The 26,124-nt window shown below is 48.2% G+C and overlaps 1 protein-coding gene across 4 annotated transcripts in view; it reads left to right on the forward strand.

Moving 5' to 3' along the window:
- The window catches only part of PGBD5 (piggyBac transposable element derived 5), a 104,765-nt gene extending 79,045 nt beyond the window's left edge, over positions 1-25,720 (forward strand). For 2 of the 4 annotated variants that reach the window (XM_024239917.2, XM_054561736.1), the window contains exons 4-7: positions 9,633-9,813; positions 13,675-13,872; positions 21,936-22,041; positions 23,730-25,719. In XM_024239917.2, coding sequence (XP_024095685.1) covers positions 9,633-9,813; positions 13,675-13,872; positions 21,936-22,041; positions 23,730-23,925 — 681 coding nt within the window. In that variant the 3' untranslated portion in view covers positions 23,926-25,719. Of the gene's footprint in view, positions 1-9,632; positions 9,814-13,674; positions 13,873-17,392; positions 18,436-21,935; positions 22,042-23,729 lie in introns of those variants that run through there. The other 2 variants (XM_054561715.1, XM_054561727.1) reach the window with 2 other exon arrangements.
- Positions 25,721-26,124: the final 404 nt, after the last annotated feature.

Genomic DNA, 26,124 nt, shown 5'->3' on the forward strand with positions numbered 1-26,124 from the left:
CTGTTGGTTAACCACACCACCGTAGAGTGAGCTTCATGCTTGGCCCCTCAGAACTAGAGATAGAGGGAGCCCTCACTGCCTCTCCAGTAGGAGAGATGGACACATTAAAAATATTCATCGACATAGCGTGACAAGCGCAATACCGGAGGTGTGTTTGTACATCGCAGGGCTACAGGAAGGCACCTGTAGGGGTAAGAAACACCCCCAGAGACATATACAGTAGGGTATGTGGTGTGGCAAGGAAGAGAGTAGCCATGAGCTCTTGCCACAGGCCAAGCACCAAGACACCCAATGTTTTAATAGCGGCACTTAAGACAAGAGTAAGCAGGCAGAGAATTATTTATAAGGTAGGGCTCAGGAAATCTTGCGATATGCTTGCTCCTTAGATGCAGAATGCTGGGTATAGATGAGGCCACAGCCAATGCCTTCTTTTTTGGCTTTCCCACTGCTATTTACCCAGGCTGGTCCGGTTCCACTGCTAGTTACCCACTGCTAGATACCATGTGCACTTAAGACAGCATGCAGAAGCTCCTCGACTTATAATGGGGTTACATCCCTGTGATAAACCCCTAGTAAATTGAAAATATCTTGTCAGGTTAAGCACAGTGGCTCACACCTGTAATCCCAGCACTTTGGGAGGCCAAGGTAGGCAGATCACTTGAGCCCAGGAATTCAAGACCGGCCTGGGCAACGTGGCAAAACCCTGTCTCCATGAAAAATATAAAATAGCTGAGTGTGGTCGCACACATCTGTAGACCCAGCTACTTGGGTGGCTGAGGAGGAAGGTTCCCTTGAGCCTGGGAGATCAAGGCTACAGTGAGCCAAGATTGCACCACTGCACTCCAGCCTGGGTGTCAGAGCGAGACCCTGTCTCAAAAAAAAGAAAATATCTTAAGTCAAAAATGCATTTAAAGCTGGGTGCAGTGGCGAGTTCACATAGTACCAGCAATGTGGGAGGCTGAGGACGGAGACCACTTGAGTCCAGGAGTTTGAGACCAGCCTGGACAACATAGTGAGACCCTGCCTCTAAAAAAAAAAAAAAAAAAATGCATTTAATACACCTGACCTACCAAAGAGCACAGTTTAGCCTAGTCTACTTTAAACATGCCCAGAACACTTACATTAGCCTGCAGCTGGGCAAAATTAACACAAAGCCTCTTTTATAATAAAGTGTTGTATATTTCATGGTTGTTTACCTTCGTGATCGCCTGGCTGACTGGGAGCTGCAGCTCACTGCCACCACCCAGCATTGCACAGCATATCGCTAGCCAAGGAAAAGGTCAACATTTGAAGGAATTTCTACTGAATGCCTGTTGCTTTCACATGATCATGAAGTCAAAAACTCATAAGTCAAACCAGTGTAAATTGGAGACTGTCTGTATTTATTCTGTGTCACAGGCCTGCTAAGGACTAACCTAGACCCCAAAACACCCTCCAGCCCTAACCTGTTTGCAGAGGGCGTGTGAGCATGGGAGCTAGCCAGGTTCCCCTCCTCTCCCCTCATCTGCAGGCTCCCCTGTGCGCCAAGGAGGAGAAAAAGGAGAGATTTATACAGATGATGAATCTTCCAGTGTAGGGGAAAGCCACCTAATTGAGCGATTGGAGTTCCTCAATCCAAGACACTGAGGCTGCTCATCCTGGAAGCCTGTGCCCTCTCTGTGGGTGGAAAGAAAACTCTGCAGCAGTTCTCTGCAGAGACTGCTGTTTAGGCTCCACCATATCAAAAAGATCGAGGCTCCAGTGGGAAAAATTGGCCAACAGGTTAATGTTCTATTGACCTTTAGTGATTAATGGAACCCCAAGATTATTTGGAGGAGAAAAAAAAGATCCACTAATTTTTTTGAATGGTATAGTCTAAAAGAGCAGATTTCTCCTGTTTGAACACGTTGGGCCAGGCACCTGCCTCTGCAGCATGAGACCAACATTCCCAGCGAGGGATGTTGACAGATGGACGAACACTGAGGAGGGGCTGAGGAGCAGATGCCTGGGAGGTGTCCTGAGTGGCGTCCTGAGTGGGGCTTGGAGAGACATAAGGGGGTGTCATCTGAAGAAGACAGGACAGACCGTCTTCAGAGGACTGGGTGGCTGTCATGTCAAGGAGGCAATTCTGGATGACAGCCTTGCTCAGTGGAGGCAGGGCTTCAGGTTCACGCTGGGCATTGACATACTCCGGAAGTAGATGGGCTTTAGAAGCCAGAATTCAAGATGGTAACCCCAAAGCAAAAGAACCCCTGCTTCCTACCCCCTGTACACATCATGGAATCTGTCCAGGCAGATTCCATGACATCTGTGAGGGACACTCTGAATGAGGTCCGTGCGCTCCGTGCTGCTAAGCTAGCTGACCTGGAAGCCCCTTTCCTCCCTCAGTCTCATCTGTGGATTCTGGCAGCTGCTTCTGGCATTCAGGAAAGAATGACGAACATTTACAGAGTGTGTGTTGTGGGCCAGGCTTTGTGCTTAAGCACTTCACATGCAGGATTCGTTTTTTTCTCCACAAGGGCCTTATGAGGCAAGTAATGTCACCACCACTGTTTCTTGATAAGGAAACTGAGGCACAGAGAGATTTGCTACCTTGCCTAAAATTAGATCTACAAAGCAGTAGACCTGGGATTAAACCCAGCCATTCTGACTCTAGATCTCACCTTCTTTTTTTTTTTTTTTTTTTGAGATGGAGTCTCCCTCTGTTGCCCAGGCTGGAGTGCAGTGGCGCGATCTCAGCTCACTGCAAGCTCCGCCTCCTGGGTTCACACCATTCTCCTGCCTCAGCCTCCCGAATAGCTGGGACTATAGGTGCCCGCCACCACGCCCGGCTAATTTTTTGTATTTTTAGTAGAGAAGGGGTTTCACTGTGTTAGCCAGGATGGTCTGCATCTCCTGACCTTGTGATCTGCCCGTCTCGGCCTCTCAAAGTGCTGGGATTACAGGTATGAGCCACTGCGCCCAGCCTGGATCCCACCTTCTTAACCACTAGGCTATGTTGGCTCCTCTAAGGAGAGAACTTTTCCCGATTTAGACAAAAAGCCAAGTATCTTTTATCCAGCTTGACTGTTGGTAGGACAGTGGTCTAGCATCCATGTCACTAATTTCCCTTATTTTGAGACATACTATTTATGTTGAAAGAATTTAAAGAAGGTGCACTAAAGTGTTTTTTTCCTTATTTGACTCAATCATTTTACATACTAAGTGAAATATTTTACTCTTGACCTATAACTAATTGAATTGGCTCTAAAAGTGAGGGCCTAAAAGTGGCTCTAAAAGTGGAATTAATTGGCTAGAGTGATTTTTGCTTGTGGATTCAGAAGCTGGGCAGGGCAGGACATGTGTCCAGTTGTTTAATTGTGCAGTGAGGAGGATGCTGGCATGAGATCCTGTCCAGGTTGGATATGGTAAGTTAAGGATGGGACTGGCTGAGACAGAAGACATAACTGTGGACCTCTTTGTGTCCTTGAGCAAGTAGCTGAGAACTATCTTCCTTCTCCATCTTTTGAGTGAAGTTAATCCACCCATACCTCTTTACCGTATAGGACTTCAAAGATGACAATAAAGTATTTACTAAGTGCCCAGGTAAGTGCACCAGCTACTGTGTGGATCAGCTTCAACCCTCTCCCTAAAGAACTTAGAATCTTCAACTGCACAGACATGAGTGTGTACAGAGAGCCCACATGCTGATATATGTCCCTCCTCCAACCTGTCATTTTGAAAGAACCACCTCAGGCTTTGAGCTTTGGGATGAGATGAAGGCAAGGCTCCCACAGGGGTCAGCGGTGCTGAAGGTGCAGCCAGAGAGGAGAAGGACCAAGAACAGACTCAGCACATGAGCTCTTCCTGAGCATGGTCATGGTGAGAGGCATGAGAGAGAAACTGGGCAATGAGAGATGAAAGTCATCAGTACAGTGATGGCCTAGAGACTTTGCTGGAAGCCCCAGCTAATACACGAAGATGGCACAAGCAGCATTGTCCAGCAGGACTCTCTGCAATGATGGAAATGTTTCATATCTGTGCTCTCCATGACAGCAGTTCCTAGCCTCATGTGACTGTTGACTATTTGCATTGTGACCAGTGTGGCTACGGGCCTGACTTTTTCATTTTAGTTAATTTAAATGTAAATGAAAACAGCCATATGTGGCTGAAGGCAACCACATTGGGAGCACAGTTACAGAGCTTTGCTATATTAAAAAATCACTTCTATGTGCACAATTTTCATTTAAAGACAAGGGCCTTGCAAGGTGCATATGGTGGTGTTATCCTTACAGATAAGGAAAGCAAGGCTCAGAGCAATTAAGTAACTTGCCCCAAAACCCACAAGCCAGTGAATGACAGAGCCGGTGCCCATGTATCCCGGCACTCACCCTCCCTGCCCCAGTTCCTCTCATGACAAGTGACTGTCATTTACAATTCACAACTCTCTCAAGTGGCTGTCCCGTGCAGATGTCCCAGGTGATAGCCGCACACACCCCATGATCTCATTCTGTGTCTTCAGTGAGTGCAGATCGTGCACTGCTGTGCTGTTTCCCCACAGCTGAATTACTTTCACCTTCATTGCTCCTTGCACGGTAGAGATAAAAGACTCAAGCAAAGGATCACCAGTCCCTACGATGTGATACCCTTCCCCTAAATATGCTCTTCACTGAGAAAACTGATTCTCTTCTGTGCTGAAAAAGAAGTAGCGTCATTCATTGGTCAAGACTAGTCTAGCTGAACTGGGCTTTCTCCAGTTCTTTGTGTTAGAGAGGCAGGAGGGCGCCCCGATCCCAGCAACAGCTTAGTGGAACTATCAGCTGGTGAGTCAGCAGCTACTACCACTAGCCTTACTGTTCTTTTGAGAAGTTGAGGGAAAAGATGAACTAGATCCTGCCTCTGGAGGTCGTGGGGGCATTTCAGGAGAGCTAAGATAAATGCCATGTGCTGTATGTGTCCCCCAGGGTATTAACTGCTATAATCCGTATTTCGTAAGATCGTTTTTGTTGTAATGTCAGTATAAAATATGCAACATTAGGAATAATACCCTGGGGCAAAGTATAATTCCATATAGTAATAAACTTGCATGACTACTTTCCTAAACATATGTATTTAAAAATTAATAAATCATAGGAGCAAAAAAAACTTTTTAGGAAAAGTGAAAAGCTTGGCAACCACCAAATGGTACATTTTCCTGCCCTAGAGATACTTGTCAAACAGTCTTGTAGCTCAGAAGTGTCTATAACTGGCTGCATTTTGCCCAGTGATAGGAAGTCACCTATGTCTACACACGTTGGTGGAACCATATTAGTATGATAGTGCTTTCTCTAGATATATCTAGGGAGATATCTGACTTTTTGAAAAGCAGACCAGGAAGTAGTCACACATCTAAGTGAATGGTATTTCCTTCCGTGTTGTGTCTGGGGAGCTCTTGTAGAAAGTACCCAACCCAGCGTCTGAATACATGTGTGGGTTCCCACTGATTCTGCTGTTTCTCACATTACTGGTGGGATTCCTTAGGATAGTCTCTTAAACCTGGATGCAATCATTAGCATAGCTTGTGTAGCTTAAGCATTTGTAGCAACAGAGCATGGATGGGATAAGACGTCACTGGAGGTTGCTCATCCAGCTAAGGGAAACAAGGTACTACCTTTGACCACTGACATTATTGTGTCAAAGCAAACCAGGACCAGTCGGGTACCGGACCTGCCTGGCCATCAGACCAAGCAGTACCTCCTGGGCTGAGCCTTTTCCTGGCCAGATTTTGACTGCCTTGCCAACAGTTTTTCCTAAATCATGCCCTCAACTGAGACTTTCAAGGTTACCTTTTTTTTTTTGTATTTATTTAAATGAAGGTCCTATTTTATATTCACTTTTAGAAACTCATTATTTTATAGCAATGAGTGCCACACATTTGGGACTCTCTTTGGACTCTCATTGGTGCCACTTCTTGGCTGCATCCTTCTTCCAGATTTCCTAATAAGAAATCTTTGACCTTCGGCTCAGTGCCTGTCTCCTTTGGCTCAGTGCCTGTCCCCTTCTCCTGTGACATCCCAGTTAAGCGTCCACTTCTTCAGAAGAGACTGGCTGGAGTCTGGAAAAATGGCAGTTTTCAGAGGTGCATGTGTGGACACGAGGCTGAGTAATTTCAAGACAGTCCTGCAGCAGGACTGCCTTCCATATTCTACCCAGGGGTTGTAAAATCTCAGCTGCACATCACTGGCTTTTGGGAAAATGTGTTAATTCCAAGACAGCAAGAGGCTGCCCTGATTCTCAGAGTCATCATCATCTCCAGGCGTGGAGATGATGAATAACCGTTCACTCAGACCCTACAGACCCTGCAAATTCCAGATACTCTTATGCTTGGGTAATCCTGATAAGGAAGTTATTTTACAATTATTTTTAGTGGGTCTTTTTCTGATTAAGCTTGTATTCCATATTTAGCATCAAAAACATTAAAAGTCCAGCATAGCTGTCATTCTAATAAATACTTTTTATAGAAATAGCCGTTTGAGTGTATAGTCAACATATCTATATAAACACACACATACACACACACACTTGCACTGTTTTATAGTCTGGCTACTTTACTTGCAATGCTATTGTGAACATTTTCTATGTTATTAAACATTTTTTCTACATGATGATTTTTTAAAGTGTACCATATTCCATTATACCTACATATATAATTTTAACCAGTCTCTTCATGTAAGATAATTAGGTCATTGTTAATTTTTTTACCATTATAAAAACCCTGAAATGGACATGGTATTTTATATATAAATCCTTTTAACACATTTCTGATTGTTACCTTGGATTGAGTTCCTAAAAGTGAAACTCATGAGTAAAATAGCATGAATATTTTTAAGGTTTTTACAAAATTTATTTTTTAATTGACAAATGAAAATAGTATATCTTTATTCTGTACAACATATTTTGAAATATGTAGACACTGAAATGGCCCAATCGAGCCAACTGACATATGCATTACATCACATAGTTATCATTTTTTGTGGTGAGAACACTTCAAATTGACCATCTTGGCAATTTCCAAGAATATATTGTTATTAACTGTAGTCACCATGTGGTACCATAGATCTCTTGAACTTATTCCTCCTATCTAACAGATTTTGAATTCTTTGGCCAATACCTCCCCACTCCCACTTCCATCCCCCAGCCCCTGGTAACCACCATTCCACTCTCTCCTATTAGTTCAACTTGAGGTTCACATGTAAGTGGGATCATACAGTGTTTCTCTTCCTATGCTCGGCTTATTTCACTTAACTTAATGTCTTCCAGGTCCATGTTGTTGCAGATGGCAAGATTTCCTCCTTTTTAAAAGCTGAATAGTATTTTATCTTGTGTATATGCCACATTTCCTTTATCCACTTATCCACTGATGGACACTTGTGTTTCCATATCTTGGCGATTGTGAATAATGCAGCAGTGAACGTGGGAGTGCAGGTATCTCTTAGAGATCCTGATTTGAGTTCCTTTGGGTGTGTACCCAGAGGTAAGATTACTGGATCTTATGGTTGTTCTATTGTTAATTTTTTGAGGAACTTCCATACTGTTTTCCGTAACAGCCATACTTTAAGTTCTTTGACTCATGGGCAAAATTTCCCTCCGGAAAGTTTATGCGTATTTATACCAAATCAGCACAGTGCTCATTTCCCCACATCCTCACTGATGCTGAGTGTTTGGACAGGGAAGGTGTTGTTTACTGTTGGTCTTCATGAAAGGGACATTGAATCAGTCTATTCCCAGGGAATAAAACTGACGTCATCTCCACTCTGCTGGTTTAAATAAGGTGGGGAAGCACTCCATTTCTCAGCTATCACGTTGCAGTTCTTCAGATGCATAGAAGTGCCTGGTGTGGAAGCAGTGTGCCCCAATGTGTGTGAGAACTCGAAGATACAGGCTTCCTGCCCCTGGTGTGCACACACTTCCCCGTTACTCGCTCAAGCACTAATGTGGGTGTTGATGAGAAGGAATTTGGATTTTGCAAATGTATAATGGTCCTAAATCTGTTAAAGAGAAATTATCCTGCATGGGCCCAATCTACCCAAGTAAGCCCTAAGACAGAAAGCAAGAGAGGGACGCAGCTTTAGGAAGAGGCCCCATTGCGGGGTTTTTTGGGGTTTTTTTTGTTTTTTTTTTTTTTTTTTTGAGATGGAGTTTCGCTCTTGTTGCCTAGGCTGGAGTGCAATGGCATGATCTTGGCTCACTGCAGCCTCCACCTCCTGGGTTCAAGCGATTCTACTGCCTCAGCCTCCCAAGTAGCTGGGCTTACAGGCACCTGCCACCACACCTGGCTAATTTTTGGCATTTTTAATAGAGACAGGGTTTCACCATGTTGGTCGGGCTGGTCTCAAACTCCTGACCTCAGGTAATCACCCACCTCAGCCTCCCAAAGTGCTGGGATTACAGGCATGAGCCACCGTGCCTGGCCAATCATTGCTGGCTTTCACAATGGAAGAGGTCATGTGGCAAGGACTACATGTTGCCCCCAGGAGCTGAACGCAGTCCCTGGCTGACGGCCAGCAGGGACACAGGACCTCAGTCCTGCAGCCGTAAGGAAACAACGTGAATGCAGATCCCAAGCACCAGATGAGAACCCACCAGTCAACATTTTTATTGCAGCCTTGTGCTGCCCTGAGCAGAAAAGCCAGCCGTGCCCTGCTCAGACCTCCAGCCTACAGAACTATGAGCTCATAAACAGACGCTGTTGAAGCCACTGAGTTTGTGGTCATTTGTGATGCAGCAATTTAAAAAACATACACAGCATTTAAAAATTTGAGTGTAGATATCTGTATAGAAACCACAGGCAACATGCAGCTGCGTGTGTTAATATAGAAATAATCTGTGGCGGGCTCAGATCTATGAACTTCCCTAGCAGTTCTGGTTTGCAGTGACTTACTGTCATCCAACACCACATTTTGTGTTGTGTTTTGTTTGTTTAAGATATTCTTACTAAGTCACCTTTCTTGCACCTGTACTGGAGGCAGTTGATTTTTTGAACATGCTCTTCTTCAATCCATTCACTTTCCTGCCTCTACCCCTTTGTTGATGTTCACGGAAGCAGCATGAAACAACGTTTAAAAATTGCTCCCTGAGTCCCACACATCCTCTTTGTTGGTCCTGGACTCTTGGGCAAATGTTTAGCCCTCAGTCCTGTCTCCTCTGCACCATGAGGGGAATCATACCTCTTCTGCCTGCCTGATGGTGGTTACTGTAAAGAACAAATTAAACAGTCATTATGAACATACTTTGTAAATTAAGAAGCTGTATTCAAATGGAAAGTACACAGATATGTGTATTCCTAACAGGTGAGGTTGCCTTTAATTTTACTTATAGAGAATTTAAATCATTCCTGGGTTTGAAAGCCGGGGAATGTGTTTGCATGGTCCCATTACCCACGGCTGCTTGTTCTTTTCCACCTCCGCCTTGACCTTTCCAAACTGAAGCATCTGGGGCTGAGTCACCAGTCGCCAAAGCCATGGGGTGTGCTTGGGGGTGACCTAGAGTCCCTGTGAGCTGAAAAGATGTTGGGGGCTTTTCCACAGGCTCCTAGCTGGATGACTGAGACCCATGAGACCCGTGCTTGCTGAATGCTCGGGCTCCCAGCCTGACACTGCTGTGAGCATGCTAACCTCTGTGTGTTTCTATTAAAGATATACGTCCACCTGAAGGAAGGCGGGGGCCCAGACAGCTTGGACGCACTGAAGAATAAGCCCCAGCTCCACAGCATGGTGGCCAGGAGCCTGTGCCGGAACGCGGCAGGCAAGAACTACATCATTTTCACGGGGCCCAGCATCACCAGCCTGACCCTGTTTGAAGAGTTTGAGAAGCAAGGTTAGTCAAGTGGGGAGCCAGTGGGGACACGGCCCAGCCTCCCCTGGGAAAGTGGTGGGAGAGGTCCAGGTCGGGGTACAGATGCATGGTGGCCAGCACAAACCACAGGATACCAGGTGATGAGGCTCTTCTTTGAGGGAACAGATGCATCTCAGCCACCCTGCGTGCTGGACCCCACTGGGCACTAGAGATTGCAAGGTGTGTGAGCCACGGGCTCAAGGTCTAGAGGACATGTCGGCGCAAAGCTCTGCCTGGTCTTCGGGGCATTTCTTTGTGTGTCCCCTGTTGGAAATCTGCAGCCATCAAAAGCCTGTGTTCCCTGGACACAGCTTCTAGTAAGGCTCTAGGAAGTCTCTGGAACTCACCCATCATCTATAATGTGGCCCCTTCCCAGGAGATAGACAAGAATTGTGTGAAGACAGGGAACAGTACAATGAGCCTCAGAAAAGTCTTAGGTACTCTGGGTGCTCAGGTGCTTGGTGCATGCGTGGCAAAGACTGGGCAAGCCTTCTGTGGCTCGGAAGAAATAGGGGCTATAGAAAAAGAAGATCTGGACCAGTTCAGGGAGCCCCATGGCAGGCTGCCTTGGCCTTCGCTTTGTCCTGCCTTTGAGAATTTAGATCTGGTCCACTCAGAAGAAGCACAAAAAGTGCCTGCTCCCCTGCAGCAGCCACTGGACTAGAGTTGCAGACCGTTTGCTCAGCAGCAGTCAGACATCTGGCCTTAAAACTAGACCCTCTTAAGTAACGAGGTGTAGACAGCTGACATCCTGGAGCCCTGGCAGCTGCAGTGAGGCCGCAGCCCTGGACTTCCCTTTTTGCTGGCCTCAGCTGCATCTTACTCATCTGCAAAGCCCAGGGCTTAATAGTTATTTGTTGGAAGAATCAAAGGTAGAGAGATCTGACGACATGAAGTGGGGCTGTGAAAGTAAAGCAAGAGAAAATTGGCCCTGAAGCACAGTACCCAGCTGCTTTGGAAGAATGGTGGGTTCTCTGTTCGAGCACAGGGTGAGAACGAGGACTGCCATCTCTCATGCCCACTCGTACAAGGCCGAGTGCGGGTACTGCGAGTGTGATGTTTATGTGTGTTCCAGGGCCTGTTCCCTGCCTCACACCATCAACCTGGACTGAAAGTAGAAGGGGTGTATGTGTGTCTCTGTGTCTTTGTGTGTCTGTGTGTGTCTGTGTCTGTGTCTTTGTGTCTGTGTCTGTGTATGCATCTGTGTGTCTGTGTATCTGTGTGTGTGTCTGTGTATGTCTGTGTGTATGTGTATGTCTGTGTCAGTGTATGTGTGTGTGTCTATGTGTATCTTTGTGCCTGTGTGTGCATCTGCGTGTCTGTGTGCGTCTGTGTGTGTCTGTGTGTACATCTCTGTGTGTCTGTGTGGCTGTGTCTGTGTTTGTGTGTCTGTGTGTGTCTGTGTCTGTGTATGTCTGTGTGTGTCTGTGTGTCCATATGTGCATCTGTGTTTGTGTGTCTGTGTGTATCTGTATGTGTGTCTGTGTCTGTGTGTGTATGTGTCTGTGTGTACCTGTGTATCTGTGTGTGTCCATGGGTGCATCTGTGTTTGTGTCTGTGTGTGTGTGTGTGCATCTGTGTGTGTGTGTCTGTATCTGTGTGTGTGTCTGTGTGTCTGTTATGTACCTGTGTGTATGTGTCTGTGTGTGTCTGTGTCTGTATCTGTGTATCTGTGTGTGTCTGTGTATAAGTCCGTGTGTCTGTGTGTCTGTGTGTGTCTGTATGTGTACCTGTGTGTGTATGTGTATGTGTCTGTGTGTATCTGTGTATCTGTGTGTGTCTATGTGTGTGTGTGCATCTATGTTGGTGTCTGTGTGTGTGTCTGTGTGTGTACCTGTGTGTGTGTGTGTGTCTGTGTCGAGTGGGGTGGATGCCGTGCAGACAAGGAAGGTGGAGTGGGATGCTAGAGGACTATCCCGGGCCATCAATATGGTTCCCAAAGAGCTGAGTGTGCTGCTCCTGTGGTTCTGAGAAGGGGGTGCCTCTTGGCTCAGAGAATTAGGAGGATGGGAAAAGAATCTTCTAGCTGGAAGAAAATATTTAGATATGGAATTTGGATTTTTTTCAAGAGAAGGTTAGGTAAGAGATAAAAAAGATCTCCTTGCCTATTTTTAGAAGCGTCTAAACTGAGCTCTTCACCCAGGGCGTCATCATGTACCTCCTCTGCTGTGACTGAGGGCAGTGTCCTCCAGCAGGGAGGGTCACTAGTGGCTGCACCCCACCTCCTCAGGACACAAATCGCATTGGTCTGGGCCACTGTCTCCCCACCCTGGGGGATTCTCAGGCAGCCAAGTTTGAGGAGAAGAATCAGAGCTGAGAGTCTGGTTGTCCCTCCTAGGGCCACAGAGACCGTTGTCAAATAAAAGCCAGAAAGGACATTCCTAGAATAATTTCTGTGTTTATAAAAGGATAGAGTCATGGAAACTTGAGTGCTGCTGGAATGTTCTTCTTTCCCTCTTACGAACATGCAGCTTCTCTTTGGCTGGTGGTGTAGACTGAGCCCCATATGGGTGATTTTGGACATCCTTACCCTTGTTCATGTCATCCTCCTCCCTGTTTTTAAGAACAGATTCTCCTTTTTACATCTCTAGATGAGAATAGCTTGAGTGGTCACGTGCGGTTGCTAGGAATGGAGCTACGAGCAGCAGACCTCTCCTCTTTTCAGCAGCGAGACTCAAAAGCACCTCCGGGTGCATCTTCCTTCCCACCTGCCACAAGGAAAGGAATTTGGAAGAGGGAAAGATACATTCAACTGTTCTTCTTCCAGTGCAGGACAGTTGATGGGATGCGGGGATGAGGAAAGCAGATGCATGGGATATGGGATGTGTTCAGGTGACCGATGGCACTGTTGGTCCTCCGGGAGCTGAGCAGAGAGTAAAGGCTGAGACTGCTCCCAGGGTCTCTGCGTCCCCTCCAGGCTGCTGAGGAGCAGCTGAGTGCTTGTGGCCCCTGTGGCCTTCTGTCCCAGCAGGGTGGGGCGGGCCCATGAAGTGGAAGGACCCGAAAGGCCTTGAGTCCAGGGTGGAAGTGAGCAAGTCCGCGGTGGGCGTTTGTTCATACTGGTCTCTACCGCCCACCAGCCACCCATGCCAATCTTCCAGGCCTGAGAGACCAAGCGCAAGCTCCTTCTGCCTCAGGAGGCTCTCCACCCACTTGTGGAAGGACACTTGGTTTAGTTCACATTCTTGGATTATTCTTTCCTTCGCATCAAATATAGCTCCCCAAGGAGATGGGGGCTCCGTCTGACAGCTTCCTGGGGTGCAGTGTGGACTGGCTCAGCACTGGGCTTGCGTACAGCCACGTCCTGGTGAGACCATTAGGATGATGTAACCGTGGCTAGGTTTGGATGCTGGACAGTCCTGGGCTTCATGCCTGTCTTTGCCCTCCCAGCTGTGAGTCTGGGGGCCTCGCTCTTCTCGAGTCTCAGTTCTTCTTCTCTAATGTGCGTGCCATAACCTGTGGAGCACAGAAGTTTCTTGAAGTAGATGGGATGATGAGTGCACGTGCGTAATGCTGTGCTGGACACCCAAGTGAGGGTCCAGGTGACAGCTCCTGCTGCTGCTGCCGATCCATTGCTTGTGCTGTAGCCCTACATGCAGTCTTAGCATACTGTATGTTCTTAGGGAGGGACCTGGGGAGATTGTCGGGGGAGAGACAACAGAGGGATAGGAGACCTCAAAACTTCAGCAGTCTCTTTTAGAGGGGTCTCTAGAGGGTCTGACTCCCAAGCATCAGCCTCAGAACCGGGCAGTCCCATCCTTTCCTTGGGGGTGCACAGGGCGGAGGAGCCGCTGGCATCTCCGATGATGGTGAGTGTGTGATCCTTCCTCCCTCTGCCCCCAGGGATTTACTGCTGCGGCTTGCTTAGCGCGCGGAAGAGCGACTGCACCGGCCTCCCACTGTCCATGCTGACCAACCCAGCCACGCCCCCGGCCCGGGGCCAGTACCAAATCAAGATGAAGGGGAATATGTCCTTGATCTGCTGGTACAACAAAGGACACTTCCGCTTCCTGACCAACGCCTACTCCCCGGTGCAGCAGGGTGAGTGCAGGCCCGCCGTTGACACAGCGGGGCGCGCTGGGGTTGGTTGAGCTTGGCCGAGCCCAGCGCTGCGGTGGATGTCGCGTCCACTGTGGGCTGTGCTGCTCTGGGGTCAGACTACCCTCGGTTATTCCCCAGCGTCTGGGGCCACGCTCCTAAGTGTGGCGGCTGTGTGGAAGCAGCGGGTAAGCAGCGAGGAAAGAGCTCCCCGTTCGTTGTAAGCTTTTGAGCGGTGCAGGCTGACGGGATTTGCAGGTGGCTCAAGCAGCCCCTGGAAGCCCCCAGGTTGTACACGGGGTATGATAATAGGCTGCATTTGAATGGCTTGAATGGCATTTCACTTTATCGTCTGGGATTCTGTGAAAAATCTGTTCTGATGGGAGGAAAAATCCACCATTCTTATCTTTCAGCGTCTTCCTTAGAAATTAAGCATGTGCGCTGTCTGGTTCATCCGCTGTTCCCTGATTTCTTCATTGATTTTACTCAGGATTTAAAATCCATTCCTAACAAAGGAACTTACTTAGCAAGGAGCCTATACTTAAAGTACCGTACAGTGAAATCATCACTAAACCACTGAAAGGACAAAGGGGCCCTTGCAAAAGCGTTCCCGGCTGTGCTGTGCTTGGGGGCAGCCTCCCCTGCCTTCACACGGAGGCTTTCCTCAAGACAAATGACGACGAATGAGGTAGAAAACAAAGGCCTCTTTCCCTTTCACTTGTAAAGGAACACTGCCAAGGAGCCCAGGTGTTTGTGTGCAGATTTGTGCTCTCACATGTACGTGTGTGTGGTGTGTAAGCTTGCCTGGCATGTTGTGTGTGGTGTGGAGTGTGTATGTGATATGTATTTTTGGTGGCATGCTGTGTGTGGTCTGTGTGTATATATTGGTGTGGTGTACTGTGGTGTGGAGTGTGTATGTGGTATGGTATGTGTGGTATGGTGGGTGTGGTGTGTGTATATATTGGTGTGTACTGTGGTGTGGAGTGTGTGTGTGGTATGGTATGTGTGGTATGGTGGGTGTGGTGTGTCTGTGTTGGTGTGTTGTATGCGGTGTGGAGTATGTGATATGTATGTTTCTGTGACGTGTGTGTATATATTTGTGTGGTGTGGAGTGTGTATGTGATATGTATTTGTGGTATAGTGGGTGTGGTGTGTGTGTATGTATTGGCGTGGTGTACTGTGGTGTGGAGTGTGTATGTGATATGGTATGTGTGGTGTGGTGGGTGTGGTGTGTGTGTATTGTTTGTTGTGTGTTGTGTAAGTTTGTATGGTGTGGTGTGTGGTCTGTATGTTGGTGTGGTGTGTATACACATGTCTGTCTATGTTATGGGCATGGTGTGGGGTGTGCGTGGTCTGTATGTGTGGTGCGGTGTGTATATGTATGTTTACATGGTGTGGTGTGTGTAGTCTGTATGTTTGTGTGGTGTGTGTATACACATGCATGTCTGTGTTATGGGTATGGTGTGTGTGTGGTGTGTGTTGTGTGTGTGGTGTGTATGTTTCTGCGGTGCAGTTTGTGCATCTATGTTTAATGTATGTTGCTAGTTTATTCCCATCCTTCACCTCCCGCCAGCTTAAGTTGCATCACGCCTCAGTGGAGATTGCGATCAAGGGACCCCAGCAGATGGGTGTCAATACTCGATTTGGATGTAGAAGGCTGCAGGAAGCTGTGCTCTTGAGTGCTGTGTCTGGGATCAGTTGAAGAAAGGTTTGAGCCAGGCATGGTGGCACCCACCTGGAATCCCAGCTACTCAAGGGGCTGTGGCAGGACATCGCTTGAGCCAAGGAGTTCAAGACCAGCCTGGGCAACATAGAAAGACCCCCATCTACCATGAGAAAAAAAAAAAAAAAAGAAGGAGGAGGAGGAAGAACAAAGAAGAGGAAGAGGAAGCAGAGGAAGAAGAAAGGAGATGAAGAAGGAAAAGAAAGGCTTGGAATTGGCCTTGCAAGCTGAAGGCTAGAGTTTGGGTTGAACTTCCAGACTCCACTGATGAGGGTCTTGATGCAGGACGAGGGAATTTCCAGGGAACATGTTTGTGAGTCAGGTGCAGGAACTGCTTCCTACCAAATTATTTTGTTTATTTATGTATTTTTGGGACAGGGTGTTGCTCTGTCACCCAGGCTGAAGTGCAGTGGTGCTATCATAGCTCACTGCAGCCTTGAATTCCTGAGCACAAACAAATCTCCACCTCAGCCTCCCAAGTAGCTTGGACTCAGGTGCATACCACTGCACCTGGCTAATGTTTTTTTGTATTTTTTGTGAGACAGGGTCTCACTATGTTGCCCAGGCTGGTCTCAAACTCCTGGCCTCAAGCGACCCTCTAGCCTCAGCCTCCCAAAGTGCTGGGTTTACAGGCATGAGCCACCATGCCCAGCCCCACCAAATTATTTTAAGTGATGACCTCTGAAAAGGTATCTCAAGGCAGGACATCAAATTCATCTGAGCTCAGTGAAAGGAGATAATGAAGAGAAAAGAATGCGACTGGAAAGGTTCAAAATCCTCTCAGGATTTAAGATGACAAATGTTAAAAGGCTAATTTTAAGGGTTGGAGCTCTTAAAGCAGACACCAAAGGAGCATGTAAGGAGGATATTGATGGGCAATTGATTTTTAAATCTGTTGAAATTTAGTGTTCGTGTTTAATGTACTTACAATTTCTGGATCCAAAGTATTCTATTTTACATCATAAAGTTCAGGATCCTAGCATCACTGTAGCCCCTACTCCCCGCTCCAGGGGCCCTGGTCCCCTCCCCCAGTACCTCTAGAAAGCACTCCCAGGGAAGTTCACACTCGCTCAGTGAGCACTTCAGGTGGGTGCTTCAGGTGGGCACAGACCTGCATGTAGCTGGAATGAGCAGGAAATTGCCTGGGGGAAGGTTAGGTTCATAGCTGCTCCTCCCCAGGAAATCTGTTTTGGGGTTCACATCTTAGAGTTCTTTTTCTCATGAAGAGAGATCATCTTCTGTACCCAGTATTCCTTCCCTTTGGATGTGCCATAATTTCTTCAGCCAGTGCCCCATCAATGATCCCCTTTTTCACAGTATTAATAATGATATAGTGATGTCTTCATACATAAACATTTGGGCACATCTTTGATCATTTCCTGTGGATAAATCCAAAAGCAGAAGTGCTGGGTCAAAGGGTGGGACGATGTCAAGGTTTCTGGTGATGTGTTGCCGCAGGCTGTACTTCTCTACCGTCGCAGCGGGCACAGATGCCTGCAGCTTTACCAGCACTACTTTTGTATTTCTTATTTGTCATTCTGACAGGTGAAGATGCCCCCAGATTTTAAATATCAATCACTCTGACTGCTGGAGAGGTTGCACATCTCTCCATGTGTTGACTGGCTAATTTCGAGTGATTTCTTTATGTTCCTTACAATTTTCCTTTTGAGATATTTGTCATGTTCTCATTCACTTGAAGTTTTGTGCCTATAGCACATTGTTTTCTGTATTTCATTTCCTTTTGTTTTTATTTATGATTAGTATTATTTAAGATAAAAAAATGTTTTCATTTCTTCATAGGCGGATCTGTTGATGTCTTCTGTGCTCTCATGCTTTAGGTCTCTCCTCTGTCCCAAGGCCAGATAAGTATAAGTTCACCTGGCTGTTTTATGGTGTAATTTTGTGCTCTTTATCATAATCCACTTCAAATTTATTTTGATGTGTGGCATCAAGTGGGCCTCTACTATTTTGTTGTTGTTGTTTAGTGGCCAGGCTGGGTTGACCCAGCAGCTGCACCTCTGTGCCTAAACCATTTATTGAATAATTCATCCTTTTCCTATTTATTTTAAATCTCACTCATGGCCAGGTGTGGTGGCTCATGCCTATAATCCGAGCTACTCAAGAGGCTGAGGCAGGAGAATCTCTTGAACCTGGGAGACAGAGGTTGCAGTGAGCCAAGATTGTGCCACTGCACTCCAGCCTGGCCAACAGAGCAAGACTCTGTCTCAAATATATGTATATATACTTATCAGATGATAAACTGAAACATCATATATTCTAAAGACTGCTTCTCAGCTCTATGTTATATTCTGCTCTATTATGACCGTATATACTCTGGTTGAAGTTGAGCAGAATTGCCAATTTTAGGAAATATGTAACTAGGTATGAACATTTTAGGAATTGGTTTATTATTTTTTACTCCAGATTCTAAGGAAACATGAACCTTTTTGTCACAGAGTGTGAGCATATGTACAGGCTTTTTAAAAAGTTAAATGCAGGCCAGGCACAATGGCTCATGCCTATAATCCCAGCACTTTTGGATGCCAAGTTGGGAGGATCACTTGAGTCCAGGCGTTTGAGACCAGTCTGAGCAACATGGCAGGACCCCATCTCTGCAAAAAATACCACCCCCCCAAAAAAATTAGCTGGGCATGGCGTAGCTTTAGTAGTCCCAGCTACTGGGGGTGGGGGTTGGTGGGGCACAGAGGCAGGAGGATCACTTGAGCCCAGGAGGTAGAGGCTGCAGTGAGCCAAGATCGTGACACTGCACTTCAGTCTGAGCAACAGAGCGAGACTGTCTCAAGAAGAAAAAAAAAAAAAAAAAAAACTGTTAAATGCTGTCACATGCCAAGGGATATTCCCATTGTGAGCCAAACCCTTTTGCTTTCCTTCCGAAATCCACCTTGGGTCTGTCATCTTCCTCCTGGAGTCTGCCCATTTAGGATTCAGATTCACTAAGACTAATGAGAATGCAGAATGTCTGCATATGAATATGAGTCAGGTCTTGATTGATTCACTTAAATTTGCAGAAGGGTAGCAGGAATGTCAGTCAAGCCACTAACAGCCGAGGAAGGTGTTAAGACAGAACAGCTATTAGAATGGGAAGACAGGGCCATGTCGATCTTGAGCATCACAGAGACAGACGTGGAGAAGATAGACATGTGTGCAGACCCATGTAGCTCTGAATACAGCGTCCACCACGAACCTGTGCATGACATACACACCGTTCTCAGTGATTCACTCAGTTAAGACAGTCACTATCAGATTCCCTCTTGCTAATATTGCCAATGTTAGCAATCAGAAGGTGTCACAGGACAGCTGCCTTGCCTTTTTTCAGCTTGGTACTATCTCAGAATCCAAAATATCATAGGGAGAGGAGGGTGATCTGATTTATAAACTGGGGAAATGCTCAAGGAGAGGATGCAGCTCTGGTGTGGAAACAGCTCAGTTTCAAGCTGAAATCCCCATGTTAAATTTAAAATTATAAAAAAGAATGGGGAAGAAATGAAGAGTTAAAAAAAGGTCTCCCATGTCCCGTGGCGAGGTAGATTGGGACAGTGACAGTCCAGGAGCCTCTGCTCTTATTGGGCTGAAATTAGGAGGTGAAAAGCTGCAAGGTCGGTGGCTACGGGGATGGGGCTATGGGACACTCCGAGATCTTCTGAGAGCGGCCCTGACTCACCGGAGACACTAATGACTCAGAGCGGGGCATCCTGAGTTCCAGGAAGAGAACTAAGGAGATTTCCATTTCTTTATAGGGATGATCTCACCTGCTCACATCCACGTGGAACCCTAAAGAGGCCAGAGCCTCCTATGACCCAGAGAAGGTTGTCATTGGAGGTCAGGCAAATCAAAACATAGCTGGAGATGGGAGACCTGCACTGGCCACATGCTGGGGCCCTGAGTGTGAAAAGGGGTTCCTCCCACTCGGTCTTGGAGGCAGAGGCAGCTGAGATAAGGGGCCGGGGACAGGAACCCTCAGGAAGGGTGTTGGAGAGAGACGGCAGTTCTTGGGCACTGCAGGCCCGCACGCCCTCCCTGGCGCCTGGTGCGCTGAGCCCTGGAGAATGCCCCCACTGCGGGCTCCCGACAGCAGAACATCTCTCAAGAGGAGGGGCTCCATAAGCAAGTGAAGGAGGCCATAGTCTTCCAGCCAGGAGGAAGCTCCAGTGTGGGGGCCGCCGTGGTTTTCTGGCCTTTGGAGAGCTTTAGGAAACGTGTTGCCGGGGCCCCTTCCCCGGTCCTGCATCTCTGGGGCAGGCCTTGGCAGCTCAATTTCCCACAAGCTGGCCAGTGTTTCTTCCGTGTGAAATGCTGCTGTTTCTGAGGAAAGAAGGAAAGAGTCCGGCTCAGTGTATGTAAGCAGATCTGCGCGACCCTGGTCTCCTCAGCCACGGTCCCTCAGTGAGAGTTGTGGGGGTGGGAGGGGGCTGGCTCCAGATGAAGCTCCTGTGGACCTGCAAAGGACATGCCCGTTTGACTTTGACCTTGTCCATTTAAGTATTGCTGAAATTTCACAATCCTGTGAGCCAATCCCTTAAAAAAATACAGAAAAATGGCACTGTGCCCATAGTCCCTTGCTGCTGTGAGGGAAGGCCAGTTCAAGGAAACGGTAGGTCAACTCCAACCACGCTTGAATGGCCGCGGCTGTTAGGAAGAACGCGTCCTTCTCATCTTCCGTGTTGTCTGCGGTGGGTGGCGCATACGGCAGGCCTGGGAAGCCAGAATGGCCAGCAGTGGCTTGGCGGCGGGGCAAGGAGGGCTCATGGGTCTCCGTGTGTTTCTCAGGCCCTGCCAGTAGGATTTGTTTATCTTGCCATGACCTTCGCAGTGCCCCGGGATACATTCCCAGTTGTACTTAGTAGAGGAAAAGGTGTTTGAGGGTGTAGGGCCCCCAAAGTTCGAGGAGGCATGAAAGGATGGAGCTGGGGGATGGGAGGGTTGAAAAGGACAGCCGCCTCCTTCTTCTGAGCCTCTAATTCCTTTTGGCTGAGCGTGGAGGTTCGCACACGTAATCCCAGAGTTTTGGGAGGCCCAGGCAGAGGATCACATAAGGCCGGGAGTTTGAGACCAGCCTAGGCAACATGGTGAGACCTAGGCAACATGGTGAGTCTCTATTTTAAAAAATTGTTTTAATTAGCTGGGCATGGTGGCATGTACCTGTGGTCCCAGCTCCTTGGGTGGCTGAGGTGGGAGTATCCTTTGAGCCCAGGAATTTTAAGCTGCAGTGAGCTATGATCATGACACTGCACTTCAGCCTGAGTGACAGAGCAAGACCTCATATCTACAAAAATAATGACAATAATTCACCCTTTTGCTTTTTTATTTTTTATTTCATTTTGAGATGGAGTTTCGCTCTTGTCACCCAGGCTGGAGTACGATGGCAGCGATCTCAGCAAACTGCAACCTCCGCCTCCCAGGTTCAAGTGATTCTCCTGCCTCAGGCTCCTGAGTAGCTGGAATTACACGCGCCTGCCACCGTGCCCAGCTAATTTTAGTATTTTTAGTAGAGATGGGGTTTTGCCATGTTGGCCAGGCTAATCTCAAACTACTGACCTCAGGTAATCCCTCCGCCTTGGCCTCGCAAAGTGCTGGGATTACAGGTGTGAGCCACTGCGCCAGCCTCCTTTTGCTTTTTTAAATTGACAAACAATAATTATACATTTTCACGGGGCACATAGTGATGTTCTGATACATATAATGTATGGTGATCAGATCAGGGTAATTAGCATATCCATCATCTCATACACTTATCGGGGGATTTATTAAAGGATGCAAAACCACAGCTTAGATGGGAGGAGTGAGGTCTAGTGCTCTGTGCGGGGTGACTCTGCAGTCACCCTATGTGGGGTGACGAGTTGCCGACACCCTTTGGCTTTGCTGAAGGCAGGTGGAAAGGGCTCCATGGTGCTATCTGACCTCAGCCACCACCTCTTCTTCCTAGCACCCCTCACCCAGCCTGGCAGAAGGGGGAGGGAGGGAAGAGTGAGTCCTGTCCCCGATTTCACTCTTTCAAGGCCCAGTCGGATGCAGCACCCTTTCCCGTGCTGCTTAGAGCCCTTTCAGGCCTGCCAGGGTCCTACAGGCCTATGAACCCCATGACTTGGGGTGCTGTGTCTGGGCCAGCGCATACCATGGCGCTCACCTGACTGATGCTTTCCTCAATCCCTCTGAAGCATCTGGTGGTTGGTGCTGATTGTTCTTCAACTCTCCCTCCCCTCCTCCTCCTCCTCTGCTCTTTATTAAGTCGGGGGCAGCTAAGCTGGATGAAGATAGGCACATTTATAAATTGGCATTAGGAGGAGGTGCTGAGGAAGGGGCTTATCTTGTCTCTCACCTTCAGGAGTCATCATCAAAAGGAAGAGTGGGGAGATCCCATGCCCCTTGGCCGTGGAGGCGTTTGCCGCTCACCTGAGCTACATCTGCAGATACGATGACAAATACAGCAAGTAAGTGGCCGGGCGCCTCCGTGACAGAAGGGCTCTCGTAGTTGTGCCATCTCGGAATAGATGTATTGGCAGATGATCACTAGTTTCCCCAGTGTAAGAACTGCAGGACGAAGACCCTGGGAGGTAAGATCCTGCCCTCAGCCTGGGCTTCTGGGCCTTGCCTGTGCACACCTGGCTTTACCTGGAAGTCCTCTGCCCAGGTACTCTGCGTCCTCCACTCTCCCAATGCTGGGTTCACATTCCCTGTGCCCAGAGGCACCCTTTCCTTTGCTTACCTGAACCGAGCTGTCCCTCAGCAGTGAGCTCAAACCCCAGCTGTTGGCATCGCTTACCCCAGTCCTCTATCCTGAATTGCTGTCCTCCTTCCCCACATCCCTAACACACTGGGCATCAGCTTGGGCACTTCTACCCCAAGTCACATGTGTTCTAGCACGGGTGCCTTAATTTTCTCAAATATGGATGCCTGTTTAGATCACCAGATGTGGTCTCATATTCAATATACACATAGTATGCATAGTTTACACACAGCATAGACAAGATCCACAATGTGCGGACGTCCAGACACCCACGATGCCACCCCTGACCTCGTGCCACTATAGCCACCATGATGGGAACTCAAAAAATGATGGCTGTTGAACATTGAAACTAGTAAATTACTGGGATTGAGCCGTACCACTTAGAACAGGGTTGGACTAACTCAAAATCGGATATTGACTGAACCCTCTTTGAGGGTAACCTGTACTTCCTGGCCTTTTTCGTGATAAAGAGGGAAAAACAAGGACCTGGTTCTCTCTGGAAAACTCAGCCTGTGTGTGAAAGGTGGCCCCACTCCTTAGGGATTCATTGAACAAGTCTTTCTTGAACACCTACTATGTGCTCGGCACCTTGCTAAATTCCATGAGGTTGTTACAGAGACATTGGCATTTAGTTCACTGAGCACCTACTGTGTACCGGCACCTTGCTGTGTTCTATGAGGTTGTTCTAAAGCAGCTGGCATTTGTGGAGTAGATGTCTGTGGTGCCTGCTCTGTGCTGGGCATTTCAGTCATAGTGAGATATTGAGGATACCGATCCTCCCATACTTTATACAGGGTGCAGAGGCAAACTCACAAATGGAGAACTCAGTGCAGTGAGGCCTGAGACTGGTGCTCCCAAGAAGGCCAGTGTCCTCAGGGTCTGGGTGGGCTTCCCGGAGGGGCGACCTCTGTACCTTCATCTGCAGGGATGGTAGGGATGGCAAAGGTACACTCGGGAACAGGGGAATGCCCTGCAGGGGCCTGGAGCTGAGGAAGAGCTTGGCCTTGGAGGAGTGTCAGCTGCACAACACGTGCAGAACACAGCCTTGCAAGGAGCATTCAGCAAGCAGGGAAGCTGGAGGGGCTGGCAGGCGCCTGTCTACTCTGGGACTGTGCGCCACCCCAGCACACCTGGCACCTGGCTTTCGGGGTCTCCTCCAGCAACCTTGTTGTTTTCACTTCCTTGGTCTTAAGTGAAGTTTGTTGTGACAAAACCCCCAGCTAGAACTCACCTAACATCCCAAGCCTGACTCCTGCCCCCACAGCCCTCCTGCTTCTGTCAGGGACGAACCTGCAGCGTCACACGGGCCGTGGTGAGGGGGGCCTTTGGGATGCATCTCCTCCGGGTGCCATGAACCATCGGGTCAGCCGTTCTTATTCCCTCTGTCCTCAGGTATTTCATTTCTCATAAACCAAACAAGACCTGGCAGCAGGTGTTCTGGTTCGCCATCAGCATCGCCATCAACAATGCCTACATCCTGTACAAAATGTCAGACGCCTACCACGTGAAGAGGTACAGCCGGGCGCAGTTTGGGGAGAGACTCGTCAGAGAGCTGCTGGGCTTGGAGGACGCCTCTCCGACCCACTGATGCTGGGGGTGCAGGACTCGGTCAGGGGAGGGGTGAGAGGAGGAGGAGAGCCTGCCGTTCCAACTTGCCCATCAGAGACCCGGACATGGCCTGGTGTGTGGCTTGCTGCCTGGGAGGGATGCACAGGGCCTCTGGAGGGACAGGACGGACCTGGTCAGAGGACGGTTGCTGTCCTCATTTGCATTCCAAGAAGAGCATGTCCTCCCTCGAGAAACAGTGCCGCCGGCGTGGTGAGCACCTACACCCACGTTCTCAAGGGCAGATTCTCTCATGACATCCATGGAGCTTGCGAGGCAGCGTGGACTGGTGACTGCGAAGGAAGGCCCCCGTGGCAGAATAAGCTGGAGCATGCTCTAAGAGAGACGCCTGCTTCCTAAAGATCTACAGCAATCTGGGACGTGGTTCAAATTCATGACTTGAAGAAAGCAAAGACGCCCTGCATGGTTACAATGGCTCGGGTGTCAGGGGAGGCCGGAGGGTTTTCCAGCATTTGCCTCATGCGAGCACCTTTGAACCGGTGTCAGAAGAAGACACACATCCTGGGTGTACAGTAGTGAAATGCGGCGTGGGTGCCCATTGTGAAAAACGAGGCATTCCTGTTCATTCCCTCTGCTTAGCTGGTGGGCAGGGGAGAAAGGGAAATGCCAAAAACTTGTAGTGAAGGATGATGCTATTTTTTATTTTTAAATATATCTTCAGGTTATTTTCTTACTGTTGCTTCAGATCTAATGTAAAAGGCAGATGTCCCCTCCTCTCCACCCCCAACGCCGACCCCGGCCTCAGTCACGGCTCCTTGCATGATCACAGTTCTGTGTTCTGGCCTGTGGCAGGGCTGGAAGGGCCGCTGGCTTCCGAACAGACGTGGTTGCTCTCCACGAGGCCCATGGGGAGCCCGCGGGCCCTAAGCTTTGTCGCAGATGTCATCATTGGCAGAATTACTTGTCTTGAAAAATAAGTAGCATTGCTGAAACACACAACCAAATTCTCTACGATGGCCATTTGCTCATTGTCTTTCCTCTGTGTGTAGTGAGTGACCCTGGCAGTGTTTGCCTTCTCAGAGTGGCCCCTCAGAACAACAGGGCTGGCCTTGGAAAAACCCCAAAACGGGACTGTGGTGACAACCCTGGTCAGGTGTGATTTGACACGAGGGCCGGAGGTGGTTGCTGACTGCAGGACTGGGGAGGCTGCATGCCTGGCCCTGGCAGCGAGGCTTGTGTGTCCCCCAGGCAGATCTGGGCACTTTCCCAACCCAGGTTTATGTGTCTCCAGGGAAGCCTCGGTGCCAGAGTGGTGGGCGGATCTGACCATCCCCACAGACCAGAAACAAGGAATTTCTGGGATTACCCAGTCCCCCTTCAACCCAGTTGATGTAACCACCTCATTTTTTACAAATGCAGAATCTATTCTACTCAGGCTATGGGACTGTGTTCCTTGTGCTCACTCAGTTATTGCGAGTGTTGCTGTCCGCATGCTCCGGGCCCCACGTGGTCCCTGTGCTCTAGATCACGGTGACTCCCCCGCCCTGTGGTTGGAATTTGATGACACGATTGCAGGCCACATTTTAGATTGTGTTTCCAAACACCCTTGCCGTGCCCTTTAATTGGATTGAAAGCACTTTTACCACATGGAGAAATATATTTTTAATTTGTGATGCTTTTCTACAAGGTCCACTATTTCTGAGTTTAATGTGTTTCCAACACTTAAGGAGACTCTAATGAAAGCCAATGAATTTTCCTTTCTGTCCAAACAAGTAAAATAAAAATAAAAGTCTATTTAGATGTTGATTCTCTGTTAATACGTGAATTCGTTTAAAAGGTCAGGGAACAGGCAGGGTGTGGTGGCTCATGCCTGTAATCCCAGCACTTTTGGAGGCTGAAGCGGGCGGATTTTGCAGGCTGAAGCTTGAGTCCAGGAGTTTGAGACCAGCATTGGCAACATGGCGAAAGCCCATTTCTACAAAAACTACAAGAATTAGGTGTGGTGGCGCATGCCTGTAGTCCCAGCTACTTGGGAGGCTGAGGTGGGAGGATCTCGAGCCACTGCACTCCAGCGTGGGTGACAGAGCCAGACCCTGTATCAAGGAAAAAAACAAGGTCAAGGAACAAAAATACGGTCTACTTTTTTAAAGACTTGATTTTTTTAATTATATAATCTGGTGTATATGATATTAAGTGTTCTTGGTGTCTCAAACCACTGAGC

Source organism: Pongo abelii, chromosome 1 (genome assembly GCF_028885655.2).
Source record: "Pongo abelii isolate AG06213 chromosome 1, NHGRI_mPonAbe1-v2.0_pri, whole genome shotgun sequence".
NCBI classification, from domain to species: Eukaryota; Metazoa; Chordata; class Mammalia; order Primates; family Hominidae; genus Pongo; species Pongo abelii.